General features: G+C 50.8%; 1 protein-coding gene across 2 annotated transcripts; it reads left to right on the forward strand.

Annotated features, from left to right (window-relative positions):
- The first annotated feature begins 346 nt into the window (after positions 1-346).
- Gli4 (GLI family zinc finger 4) lies at positions 347-5,977 on the forward strand. Of its 2 annotated transcripts, none has more exons than XM_016007669.3 (4): positions 347-456; positions 1,610-1,771; positions 3,843-3,938; positions 4,592-5,977. In XM_016007669.3, the coding sequence occupies exons 2-4, from the start codon at positions 1,648-1,650 to the stop codon at positions 5,497-5,499; spliced, it is 1,128 nt and encodes a 375-aa protein (XP_015863155.1). In that variant the 5' UTR covers positions 347-456; positions 1,610-1,647; the 3' UTR covers positions 5,500-5,977. The 2 variants fall into 2 exon arrangements, with proteins under 2 accessions (XP_015863155.1, XP_015863157.1); XM_016007671.3 differs by having other exon boundaries at positions 426-677.
- Positions 5,978-13,469: the final 7,492 nt, after the last annotated feature.

The raw sequence follows: 13,469 nt of genomic DNA on the forward strand, positions 1-13,469 counted from the left end.
CAGCAGACAGCAGCCTCCTCCATCTTTATGCTGGTGCTGGTTACGAAATCGCATCGAGAATTGTTACAACCACATGCGAGGATGCACCCCGGCAAAGTCTGCAAGACTGAGTAAGGTCAGCTGCAGTCCGTAGCAACATGTGTGTGGTCCTGGTTGGGGCCAATTCCAATAACGCTATGACATCCTCCGCAGCCCAACACCCGGACTCTGACGCCTCCGTCTCTGCCGGGCTTTTCGGCTGGTTTGAAAACAGATGCTCCAGACGGATCTTTGTTGGGCCGTAGGGCAGGGACCCTCCGTGGGGAAGCCACACGAGATAAAGAAAGGCTTTGAGCGCCCAGAGGCCACCGAGGCGTGGTCCTCCGGGGTCCAGAGCGGCTCAGAATCGGGGGGCGGGGCCTCCCGGAGGCGGAGCACTTCCGGCCGATGCGCGGGCGGTCTTCTGCCGCTCGCAAGGTGAGTGATCGCCCCTCCCAGTGGGTTCAATGCGGACCCTCCGGTTCATTCGTGCGGATGTCCGTTTGCTTCCCCTGCCCGGACTTCAGTCAGCCCCGGCCCCGGGCCTTTGAGTGGTTTCAACCTAGGGGACCCGGCACGGTGGCGCCACAGCATCCGCCCTGCGCCTGCACCCAGCGCCTCCGTCTTCTCCCGGCGGGTGCTGCTCCACCTCGTCCCATGTATGTTTCCTGTCATCTTTTCTGCCCGTGTCACTGAGGAAGAAAACCAGCTTAGCTTCTCTCTTTGGGCTCCATGCATTTATGGCAAACCAAGTTAAGGGGAGATGTCCTCCCCTTTTTAAAATTTTCTCGGGTCGATTAGCTCAGGCTGTCCTCAAACTTCCTATGTAACCAAGGATGCCCTCGAACTTTTGTTTCTGCTGCCCTGACCTCCCAAATGCTGGGATTAGAGGCATGCTCCACCACACCCAGTTTTTGTGGTGCTGGGAATCGATCCGTGATAAGGCCCAAGGCGTCAGGCATGCTAAGCAAGCATTTGACTAACTGAGCCTCATCCCCAGCTTAGAAACACGCCTTGCACGCACGCACGCACACACACACACACACACACACACACACACACACACACACACACACACACACACGCACACCTGTGGATGGTGCTGTGAGAAATCTGGGCTTGGGGGTGGCAGCCTCAGAGTCTTTGGGATCCGAGGAAAAGGTTTCCCTCTGGAAATGTACCCCTTCTTATTTTCATGAAGTCGCCCCGTTAAAAATGAGATTTAGAGTTCTCATGCCTCCCACTCCCCGGAGCCAAAGTCCCAGCTGTGGTGCAGGAGTATTCTCTGGAAGAGTAAGCATGCTTTTCTCTGCAAGCTGTGTTGGGAAGAACATTTAGGGTACTTTCCGGAGAAGAGCTTTGGGACCGCTGTGCCTTGCTGGTGGTGCTGCCAGAACTGATGAGGGTTTCACACTGAATAGGCAAGCATGCAGACCCCTGTACCATGGGCCCTGCAACTCCCCAGGAGTTCTGCCTTTTCTTGGCAACCTTCTCTTGCTAAGTAGAAACGCTAAGCGTCACCTAGGGCTGCTCAGAAGCTGACATGATGCTCTTCTTCAACAGCATTCTCCTTGGTTTTCATTTTCCTTAGGTCCCGGGTGCATACTCCTTGAGCAAGGTCTCAGGAAGATGGCAACCTCAGAGGCTGTTGAGGAGGCCACTCCTGTCTTGTCACCCAGCAGTCTCTCGTCACCAGGGACACCTGGAGACCAGCCCCATGTGGCACAGCTGCCCGTCCGTGGGCATCCTCACGGTATTTGCCCTCTGCCCCACCTTTACCCCCACGAGAATGGTCTGACTTGTGTCTTGGCCAGCTGAGGAAGGAAGGGGGCACTGGGTAGCTCTTTCAGTAACGGGGCCTCTGGGGAAAGCCCTGAGGGAGCGATGGAAGTCGGCAATAGTTGAGTCATGTTCTAACTCCCTGGGGAACAGCCCCCTGGGTATGTTTCTTCCTCAGTCTAGAAGGAAAAATGGCCTCAGAATGGGCCCTATGCTAGGAAGAGAGGATCCCTCCACCCCCCACCGCCAACACCATGTCCCAGGCCAGGAAGAGAGACGGCTTTCTTTCCTGGCTAACTTGGGTAGGCTTGCCTCATGACTTACAGGGACAGAGCTGCCAGCCTGTCCACTCCAGCGGGGTGGCCTCATCGGTCAACTGGTAAAGCTGAAGTGTAAGGGGTCCTGACCCTGTCACACCATTGGACACGCCTCAGGTCTCAGCTGTCATGTAGTCCAGAGGCTTCGTCCCCGAGGTCCATAGGAAGCATCACTGCTCACAGGAGGTAGTGCCAGTGAGGACAAGATCCCACATGGGGACCAGCGCTCCCTGCAGGTCTGGAATTCCGGAGGCTGATACAGTGAAGCTGAGTTTTATGGAGGGCAGCTGTGCTCTGTGCTAGGCTCTCTTAGGTGATGCCAAAGTCCAGCCACAGCTTATAGGTGGACACTCACAGATAAGGACAGAGAGATCTCACATCCCTAGAGAGAACCACAGGGGTCAACCCGAGACCAGATAGGAGCCCCAAGCCCTGTCCTGTTTGCTGCCTAGCGCCAGGACCCTTCCGCCTGTTCCCAGAACAGTTCTTGGACAGGGCCTTACAGCACCCTGCTGTGCCTGGTGGGCCTGTGAACGACAGGACCACAGAGGGACAAAGGTGGGTTCTGGGCTAAGGTGTGGTTGTTGGTGGGAGAGATTTTTACCAAGTCATAGTGGAGCCCTTGGGAAGGCCCTGAGGGTCTGGAGGTCGATGAGGGACTGGCCATCGCCCCTTGCACAGATATACAGGGGATAGGTGGTCTCTGTGCCTGTTTCCTAGCGACCAGCAAGGCCAGGGCTGCCTCCCAGAGCCCGAGCTCAGTTCTGCTGCTGCTTCTGACGTGCTTGAAGGGTCCACGGATTCCATTTTTGTTTATCTTCTTTTGTTTTTATTGAGAGAGAGGTCTCACAATGTTGCCCAGGCTGGCCTTACACTTGAAATCCCCCCAGCCTCCGCCTCCTGAGTCTCTGGAATTATCATGTTGCCACACCACTCCAGGCTTCTTCCAGATTCCTAAGACCCCCGGTGTTCTGAAACCTGCCTAGAGTTCTCCTGCCAGGACCCCTGGGAACCTTGGGCTCCCACATAGGCCCGGCCAGGATCTGTAGGTCCCAGCAACCTGCAGTGCCACACCTTTGCGCACAGTCATTTCAGGGTCCTTCGGAAGTTGTGTGAGGTGAGCACAGGGCAGCGTAAGCCAAGAGTGCACAGGGGACCCCGGGGTCCTAGAGGAAAGACTCCAAGCCACAGCCCCGCCCACCCTCTAACCACCTCCGAGCAGGAGGCCTGGCTAGGCTGTAGGGGATAAAACAGTCCTTATGGGACCTCTCTGACCTTGCAGACACAGATCAGGAGCCATGACTGGCTTCTGATGCCGAGAACCGAGAAGATGGGACCTTGGGGCAGCTGCAGGGCTGAGCGCAGTGGGCACTGATGGGTGGGAAGGAAGCCAGACCAGAGCCAGCCGGGACTTGGGCCAGCATGGGGTGAGCAGAGGAGCTGTCTGGGCAGCTTGTGCCTGCCTACAGAACTGAGGGAGAAGGAGTTCCCAAAGCCAGGGCCTCAGGGGGGCTCCCTGGATGGGGAGGCCAGGGCACTGGCCCCACATCAGGCTAATCTTCCCTTTGGGGGCATGAGGAGATGCTGGGTAGGTGAAGGGTGTTCTGTGTGTCAGGGTCTTGGCCCCAGACAGAGCCTTGGAGTCTGCTCTAATTTCAGGAAAGAGGGAAGGGTCAGGGATGCTTCTCTCTGGAGGGTAGGGCATGAGCCTCAGTCCCCTGCCTCCAGGCTCCCCCTGTTCCAGTCCTGAGGGGCCTTCCCAGGCAGCAGACCCGGACCTCCAAGACACAGAGGAAGTGGAGGTCAGCGGAGACACCTCGCGTGGTGAGTGAGCAGCCCCTGTCCCACTCTAGGAAGCCTTGGGGACCCCAACTGGATGCAGCACTCAGCACTTCCCTGGATCTGCTGGTGATCAGGGCCATCCTGCTGGGATCCTGATCAAGCCTAGCTACCAGTTTTGTCTACCTGCAGTGGCTGGGTGGGCGGGGTTTGATGGTGTCTGTGATGCTGAGGCCATAGCCAGCCCCCATGGAACTGTGGGTCAGTTCCATAGAGAACCGTGAACCCTAGAACCATCCAGACCCCATCCCTTCAGCAGAGCAGGCCTCAGAAACTCTTGTCACCTGACTTTTGGGGGGTTGGTTAGGCAAGTGTCTTCCCAGCCATCTCCGCCTCTCTAAGCTAAGCTCCAGGTCCTTGCTAGCCCTTATTAGCAACCTGAACTTCCTTCTCCCAGCTAAGAGAGGCATCACAGGTCTAGTTAACCACCAGTGAGTGAGGCTCCTGCACAGGCTCAGGGCCTCCAACTGACGGGGGGCCCAGCTGCTCCCGACACCATCTTTATAAGTCTCCCCAATCCCGCCTCTCCCTCCTCCTCTGAATAGTCCCCGTTCAGGCGTCCCCTGGCCTCAGCTCCCGAGACCACCATAACCACAGTCGGGGTGAGGCTGGGAGCCATCTGCCATTTCTCCTTTCAGACTCTGAGTGGGAGCCCAAGAAGACTCCAGCCTCTCTCAATTCCCACAGCCCTGGAGATGGGCTGGCCGCAGATGGAAGGGCACTGAGGGGCCTCCTGAAGAGTCTTCCCAGCGTGTCTAAGTGTGGGGACAGCCCTGGCCAGGAATGCCCCTTGGGGCAGCCAGCAGCAGCCCTGCCTCCAGGGACCCCGCCCTGCCCTCAGAAAAGGGACGCTTGGCGCGTGGTGCTCTTCCCACCGGGAGCCCAAGGGGCTGAGGACAGCACCAAGAAGGCTGCCGAGCTGGACAGGAGTTTGGGTCGCCCTCCCCGGGCCACCAAGCCTCACCGCTGCGAGGCCTGTGGGAAGAGCTTCCAGTACAAGTCCCTGCTGCTGAAGCACCAGCGCATCCACACCGGGGAGAAGCCTTACGCCTGTCAGGCGTGCGCCAAGCGCTTCGGGAGCTGGTGGGGCTTCATGCAGCACCAGCGCATCCACACGGGCGAGAAGCCCTTCGAGTGCGGCCAGTGCGGCCAGGCCTTCAGCCACAGCTCCCACTTCACGCAGCACCTGCGCACCCACAATGGCGAGAAGCCCTACAAGTGCGACGACTGCGGCCACGCCTTCAGCCAGAGCTCCAACCTGGTGCGCCACCAGCGGCTGCACACCGGCGAGAGGCCCTACGTCTGCAGCCAGTGCGGCAAAGCCTTCATCTGGAGCTCCGTGCTCATCGAACACCAGCGCATCCACACGGGCGAGAAGCCCTACGAGTGCGGAGACTGCGGCAAGGCCTTCCGGGGCCGGTCCCACTTCTGCCGGCACCTGCGGACTCACACCGGGGAGAAGCCCTTCGCCTGCGGCGCCTGCGGCAAGGCCTTTGGCCAGAGCTCCCAGCTCATCCAGCACCAGCGGACGCACTCCCGCGAGTAGCTGCACACCCCCAATAAAGTCTGTCTGTGGGCAAGCCTGCGCCTCTTGGGTGAGGTGGCGGGACGTGTCCTGTGTCCAAGTAGGATAGCTAAAGAAACTCTTGTTTTCAGCTAGGCATCCGTCTTGATACCCACTAGCCATTTGTCTCTGACTCCAGGCCCGGGAAGATAAGTTTCCAATAACCCTGACTCAGTGACTCCACCCAGAAATGTACAGCCATGGCCACCTATTTGTTATGATATGATTTTGTTGGCTTCTGTAACCTGCTTATGCAGACATTCAAGGACTATTTTGAGTTCTCCTTGGCTGCCTAATCTTGGCAGAGCAGAACGGCTCTGGCTTGCTTGTGCAGATACTTAAGGTCTTCTTGTGGGTTTTGCTTTTAAGAATCTTTCCCGCTCCCCCTTCGCACAGCAGTCTCTAGTTTGGCTCAGATTTTTGTCCTGCTAGCAGTTTCAATAAATTCAACTAAGTATAATCCGGATTGAGTCTGTGGTCTTTTCCTGGGAGTCTCGAACTCCACAACATTTGGGGGCTCGTCCAGGGTCCCTGGAAGACCCCAGACTCAGGGCCAGGGGTTTCAGGATAGGCTCTAAGCAGGGTGAGGCCTGGGAAAGCCTGAGACCATGGCTGCCACAAATTAAAGAGTCACTAGTTAAGAACAGGCCCTAGATCGGAGCAAGCACATTGTGGACTTGGAGGCCTAGGCTAAACCCAGACTGTGACCACTGTAAATTTGTAAACAAAATAAGTAAAAATTGCCGGCCAATGCACATTTGAAACCCAGACCAATTAGTTCTGTTCTGGAAGTCCTGACATCTGGGGAGATAGAGATCAGACATGATCACAGACCCGGTCTCCAGGTACAGAGTAGGAGGCGTCCTCCTGTCTCCGGATTTAGTATTTAAGTGAAGATGGCCACCAGATGTCTGTCTGTCCGGTCTCCACTGACTGCTTGGACGTTCTGTGTTTTCTGGTGAGTTTCGCTGCAGACATGGGAAACCAAACCTCGCGGCTGCTCTCTCCCCCGCCCCCACACACACACACAGGTTCTCACTTCTGGAGCTTCGTTTCCCAGCTCCCCTCAGGGGCTTGCTGTCTCTTGCTCCGCTTCCTCTGCCTCTAACCATGGCCAACCACGCCTTTCCTCATCTCACTCCAGGAGCTACCTGCTGTCTGTCCCTCTCGATGGCTGGCTCACTGGAGCCCGCTCTTTAAATTGCACAGGTACAATCCATGCCCTCCTGTTGGCCATCCTTTCTCCCAGCTCTGCTCTAAAGGGTCTCTTTCCAGTAGCCCACACCCAGAATCTCTGAGCCGACTTTGATCTCTGCTTGCTTTGGTGACTGGATTCGATTTTTGCAGGAATTCAGGTGTCTTTGGGGTATGGATAATATTGTTTTATGCTGTTCTACTTTATTAAAAAGCTGGCTCTGGAGTTGGGTTATGGCCCTCCTCTCCTGACCCAAGCATGCCTGTTTAAAAGTTTCCTCTAAAATCTGTCTTGGGTCAGACAGGTCTCCTGCCTCTGACAGCGAAAGGAAAAACAGCCCAAGAGACACTCAGTGCTTCAGAACAGCTAAAGTGACGATTCCAATAGGAATTGCTGCTGTTTATCTCACACTCCTTTCCTTGGTTTACTTAACTCTCTCCAACTTTTGCTAAAATATAAATTAATCTCAAGATTTGTAAGACTATTGTATCAACTTTCTGTGCCCTAAGGTTTGTATGTGTATTGAATATGGTTAACCATCTGTAAAGAAAACAAAAGCAACCTGATGTCAACATTTCCTGAGTTCCCATAGATGTCTTTTTATAGTTTTCTGTCTAATGGCCTCTAGGTTACAGGTACTTAAGTTATTCTGCAACCTGACGACTTTATAAAAAGATACTTTTGAAGCTTTTCAGGTTGTCTGCCTCCATCTGCAGACACACACAAACTGGTTATAAAGGAAAAATCAAACCCTCTGTCTAAAATCCCTCACTAGTAACTCCAGATATGCCTGCTTCAAATCAGACCTGGGCTTGTTGAAAGTATTAAAGGTGTGATGGCCCATGCTTTTAATTCCAGCACTCAGGAGACAGAGACAGGAAGATCTCTGTGAGTTCAAGGCCAGCCTGGTCTACAGAGCAAGTTCCAGGACAGCCAGGGGCCACACAAAGGCACTCTGTCTCAAATAAAAAAAATTACTATTCCTTCAAAAAGGCCGAGATAGACCAGGTCACTGGGCCTTCCCCTGAGTGTCCAGGCCCTCCTCCCTCCTAATGTATGCACTTAGGCCCAAACTGCATGAAGCCTCAAGGTTTTCTGGGAAAGCTAGGGTACACAGGCTACAAACTAACAAGGATGGGGCCACCCCTGCAGCAGTGGGAAGGCTGTTAAATACACTGGGTAGAGGCCGCAGGTATTGTCTGACACCCCCTTAGGAAAAAGTCCTCACGACAAATGGTGTATTTATTTGCTAATTATTTAAATTTTTAATCAAAAAAGACATAATAAAAATGTCTAAATTTAAATGTCTAAATATAATTACAGATGTCTAGTTCTGACTTCTGCTTTTCTTGGTTCTTGTTACCAAAAAAATTGTTCCCCCATTCCAGGTCATTTATATTCAGGCTCTTAATACAATTTAAACTTTTTCTCAGGATCTATAAAACCTTTTGGGGGGGCTGGAGAGATGGCTCAGAGGTTAAGGGCACTGGCTACTCTTCCAAAGGTCCTGAGTTCAATTCCCAGCAACCACATGGTGGCTCACAACCATCTGTAATGAGATCCAGTGCCCTCTTCTGGCCTGCAGGGATACATGCAGACAGAACACTGTATACATAATAAATAAATAAATCTTTAAAAAAAAAAAAAAAAAAAAAAAAAAAAAAAAAGAACCTTTTGGGGGGCAGGATGTAAAATTCCAAGCAAAAAAAATTACTTAATGATTAAGATTTTCAAATTCCTAAGGTCATACAGGTCTACTCAGGTTAACAGAAACTTAGATAGAGGTCTAGCCTCCTTGTCTTTGCTAACTTGAAGCTTTAGCTACTCGGATAAACTAAATCATACAAAAAACCTGTGATATAAAAAGTAAGGCTCTCAGTCTCTCTGTGGACTGTATTTATGGTTTAAAGTTTTATTTTGATTCTAAAGGATTTTCAATTAATTCTTCAATTCAAAAGTTTAAGACTAAAACTTAGAAAGAATAAAACTATTAAATCCTAATCTTGTAAAAACTGCCAGCTTGTAAACTGCTGACGATAATTAAGACATTCAAGTTAATGGTCAGTTGCCTTATAAGTGATCAAATTCTTTAATGTGCTCGAACTATGCTTGTAGTCACGCTAAATACAAATGTAATTCATTTACAGAGACACTTTTTTAACCTTCTGTATGTTTTCAAGGTTAAGCGTAAAGTAACTAAAAAATAAGTTTGTATAAAATCAGGTATACTGAATAGACTAGAAGATGGGCTCAAACTCCTCAGAGAGCTGCTAAATAGAACATTTAATATGTTCAACAAGAAAAAACTGGGTTGGAGATTTAGCTCAGTGGTAGAGCGTTTGCCTAGCAAGCACAAGGCCCTGGGTTCAGTCCTCAGCTCCAGAAAGAAAAAAAGAAAGAAAGAAAGAAAAAAATTTCCATAATAGACAAAAATGTCAGCTCCTAGAGACAGCCCTAAGGTCTTCTCCAAGGAATACAATGGGGCACTGAGGACTCCATCTGGATTATGGTGACACTAACCACTGAGCAAATAATTGCTCCATGCTGCGCCCACCCCCAGGACCCTTTCTGAACTGTGGACAAACTGGAGAATTGACTGCCGCTCTTTGCCTGGCCAAGGTAGGCCAACATCTCAAGTTCTTCATCCACAGGAATGTCTCTCAGAACTTCTGAGCCTGGCACCTTAAGGCTGATGCTACCCTGTACAGACCTTTTCTTTTGGGTCTACCAACCAGCTCCGAAATCATAACACAGACTTATTAGTTTTGAATGCTTGGCCTAGTTTAGGCACGTTTCTGGCTAGTTCTTTTAACTTACATCAACCTGTTTCTCTTGGTCTACCTTTTGCCTTCGGGCTTTTTACTTTTTCTTACTTTCTTGTCGTCTCTATGTCTGGCTGACTAGCCCCGAGCATCTCCTCTCTTCCTCTTCTGCAGATCTTCTCACTTGAGCCTAGCTTTCTCCTTCTATTTATTCTCTCTGCCCACCAACTCCACCTATCTCCTCTCTCTGCCTAGCTATTGGTCGTTTAGCTTTACATTAGACCAATCAGGTGCCTTAGGCAGGCAAGGTGAAACAAATGCAATACATCTTTACATAATTAAACACACATCCTTGCATCTTTAAACAAATGCAGCATAAACAAATGTAAACCCCCTTTACACAACATTCTGCACCATAAACAAATGTAACGTATCTTTGCCTAGTTAAAATATTCCGCAACACTACCCAGTGTGGCAGCCAAAGTTAGGGCTGTCCTGGGTGATGACCAAAGACTGAAACCACCTGACCTCTGCTCCTAATGAAACCATCGAGAGCATCATGGAGGAGCCATCCAGGTAACCATCCAGGTAGTGGGTAAGTCTGTCGTTTTAATTGATAGAGAGGCCATCTGGATGATACTTCTTGCTCAGATTTAGCCTGATCAGATCGCTGATGCTGCTGAGGGCTCACTGAGCTTTGTCAGTTGACAAGAGCAAGCACCCAGCCCCCTCCCCCCGACACAGCTGCAACTGCCTAGTCGGTCCATTTACTGTGTAAAAATCAGGCCCTTGCTTTTTCTGGAGCCACTAAATCGCCTAAAAAAGCAAACTTGACACTAAAAGAGATAAACTCTCAAAACATATTTCAATGTAACTTTTACTATTTATTTATTTGTTTGTTTGTTTGTTTTTTAAGACAGGGTTCTTTCTCTGTGTAGCCCTGCTGTCCTGGTTCCACATCTGCAACACCCCTCCCAGACTTCAAAGTGCTCACCAGTCAAGCAGCCGTGTGTCATTTCCGCAGAGGTGTGCCTTTTCCCTTCATTTAGTCCAGAGTGTCCTGAGCCCTGGCTCACTCTGTAGACCAGGCTAGCCTCAAACTCAGAGCTCTGCCTGCCTCTGCAGGTGTATGCCACTACCACCCAGCTAAACTTGCTCTCAGTAATTGGCTACCTATGTTTCGTGGTAAATAACTGGATTGAAAAAGCATTTGGAGTCTATAAAAGTTACGAGAGCCTAGAGAAACGATTTAGGGTAAGTAAATGCAAGTTGTAAAGGTCTAAAAAGTAATTTAAAGTACGTAAAAAATTTTAAAGTTTCAGATTTCTTGCTTGCTGTGCTATTGTTATACGAAGAGTTCAGAAGTTCAGGGTTTTAATATTAATCAATGGAGTTGATAAGCTATTAATCAATGGGGGTGATAAGCTATTAATCAATGGGGGTGATAAGCTATTAATCAATGGGGGTGATAAGCTATTAATCAATGGAGTTGATAAACTATTAATCAATGGAGTTGATAAGCTATTAATCAATGGGGGTGATAAACTATTAATCAATGGAGTTGATAAGCTATTAATCAATGGAGTTGATAAGCTATTAATCTAGCTCTGGAGAAGCACTGACCACTATTGTCATAGTCACACGCTCAATTCCTTAAATGTCCTTTCGTTGTTTTCTCAATATAGACTTAGCATTCCTCACTGTGCTGAAAACATTGCTGACCAGTCTACACACCCAGCCCTGTGGACGGAGGAAAGTGTTCACGCTGTTACCCCGGAACCAGCCTTCTGGGACCCCAGGTGCTACGGCTCAAAGGTGTGAGTCTACCCCAGCTGTTCACAGACACTGTTACCTGCTTTTTCTGCAACGGGTATTTCAATACGGATTACAACCAGTGGCGATGCTAATATATCTAAAATTTTCATCTCTTTTTGTAAACATAAACAATTCATGGGAGCTTCAGAGTCTCAACTTAGATCCACCTGTCAAATAGACTCCAGATAAGTATTCCTGTCCGTCACCAGCCTAAGCTTCATTCCTAAAGTCTGTACCTGTCCCAGCAGATTTCCAATCAACTACACACTGCAATCTGCTCCAAAACTACCGAGAGCCCCGTACCTACTGAAATCTGATGTAAACCAGATGTTTCTAACAAAATTTCCTACCAGCTTGAGCCCCGCTTTGGGCCAGCATTCCAGACTGCTCCAAAACTACCTGCACTTTGCTATCTCCACATGGTCCAGCAGAACCTGGGCAACAAACCAGACGTACCCTGCCCCCTCCCAGCCTTCGACCAGCTTTCTAGCCTTCTGCCCAATTTTAGCTGAAAAGCAGTTACAGAAGAGAGTAAGTATATCATCCCTCATCAACAGAAGGCTGGAATGTTAGGTCCAAAAGAAGTCAGTTCCCCTCTACCGAAAGGAGTCACTTGCCTTCTCTGGCAAAAGAGATAAATAGCTAACTGTCTATGATGCCTATTAGCATGCCAAAGCTCATGCCAGCCTCCAGGATCCTCCAGTATTACAAATACCTGTTAAAGTCAGAGTTACAAAAAGGGTACTCAGTCAGGTGGTGGTGGTGCACGCCTTTAATCCCAGCACTTGGGAGGCAGAGCCAGGTGGATCTCTGTGAGTCCAAGGCCAGCCTGGTCTACAGAGCAAGAGCCAGGACAGGCACCAAAACTACACAGAGAAACCCTGTCTCGAAAAACCAAAACAAAAAATCCTTCCCTCACCCGCTTCAAACGACAATCTCTAGTTTGGCTCAGAGATCACTGTCCTGCTAGCAGTTTCAATAAATCTAACTAACTGTAATCCAGATTGAGTCTGTGGTCTTTTCCTGGAGGTCTCGAGCTCCATAACACAAGCTCCTGGCCCGAGAGTCCTTGGGGCTGGACCCTGAAACTAAGGAGTGGCCAGGTCTGCCCACAGCCAGAATACTCTGGAATGGAGACCCGGGGAGTGGGCGGGTGTCTGGAGCAGATGAGGGTCAGCTTGCCCAGAGGTGCCCGTTCTCCAAGCTAGGCTTGAAGGCCAGGTAGACTGCCCTCCATCTTGGTGTAGGAGTCTGTCATTGTGTTCCCTCACAAAACTGGTTCTGGTGCTTTCTAAACATAGCATGTTCCCCCTGCTCGGCCCTCATGTGTTTGCCCTTTCATCCCCTTGACCCCCAATAAAGAGGCTGCATAGAATCTGGTTCTATTTGCAACACTCCAAACAAACTGTGCATAATTTCCACAGGTGCGCCTTTTTCCTTCATCTAGTGGACTAGACCGGCCCTGGCTACCGCTGCCCAGCGATGAAGCCTTCTGCCTAAGCCGAGGGGCCCTGGGTAGCACCTACATGCCGTGGTGGGCTCACCGGCATAATCGCCCCTGGATAGCAGGCCACGGACTGCAGGGAAGACTGCAGCTACTGAGGGACAGAGGGTGGAACTGAGCAAGGGGGTGCTGGGCAGGGCCGCGGGGCTTCTGGCTGCAATTGGCAGCCCTGGATTTGGGGGTGGGGAGGGGTGGGGGCGGGGCACAGAGCAGCTGTGGAAGAGCTGGACCCTGCTCACTGAGTCCTGTGATTGTGGCTGCTACTGGCACATACCAGCCATTGTGAGGGCGTCCTAGGCCTGGAGGGTCACCAGCAACCACCACACCATTCTGGAGTCCCCTGGGCTTGCCAGGGACTTGCGTGGGAAGCTGGGACTTCACTTTAATTCATGGAGTAGGGGACAGAACTCCAGGGAGGACACTGGAGCAAAGGAGCAGACAGCTGCTGGGATGCCCAGGCAATAAGTGGTCCCAGAAGGCCCAGAAACCCAAGGAGCAGGACAAGAATGAAAGAGTACAAGGCTGGGAAACTGAGGCAGAAAGACATGAACTGAGAGCTATAGATGGGCAGGGGTACAGCTCAGTGGTAAAGTGTGTGCATGGCCACATGTTTGAGTCCTAGGATCCATCTTGAGCCTGGCTGAGGTAGGAACTGGGATAAAGGTACAACTGTAAC

This window comes from Peromyscus maniculatus, chromosome 20, assembly GCF_049852395.1.
Source record: "Peromyscus maniculatus bairdii isolate BWxNUB_F1_BW_parent chromosome 20, HU_Pman_BW_mat_3.1, whole genome shotgun sequence".
Taxonomy (NCBI): Eukaryota; Metazoa; Chordata; class Mammalia; order Rodentia; family Cricetidae; genus Peromyscus; species Peromyscus maniculatus.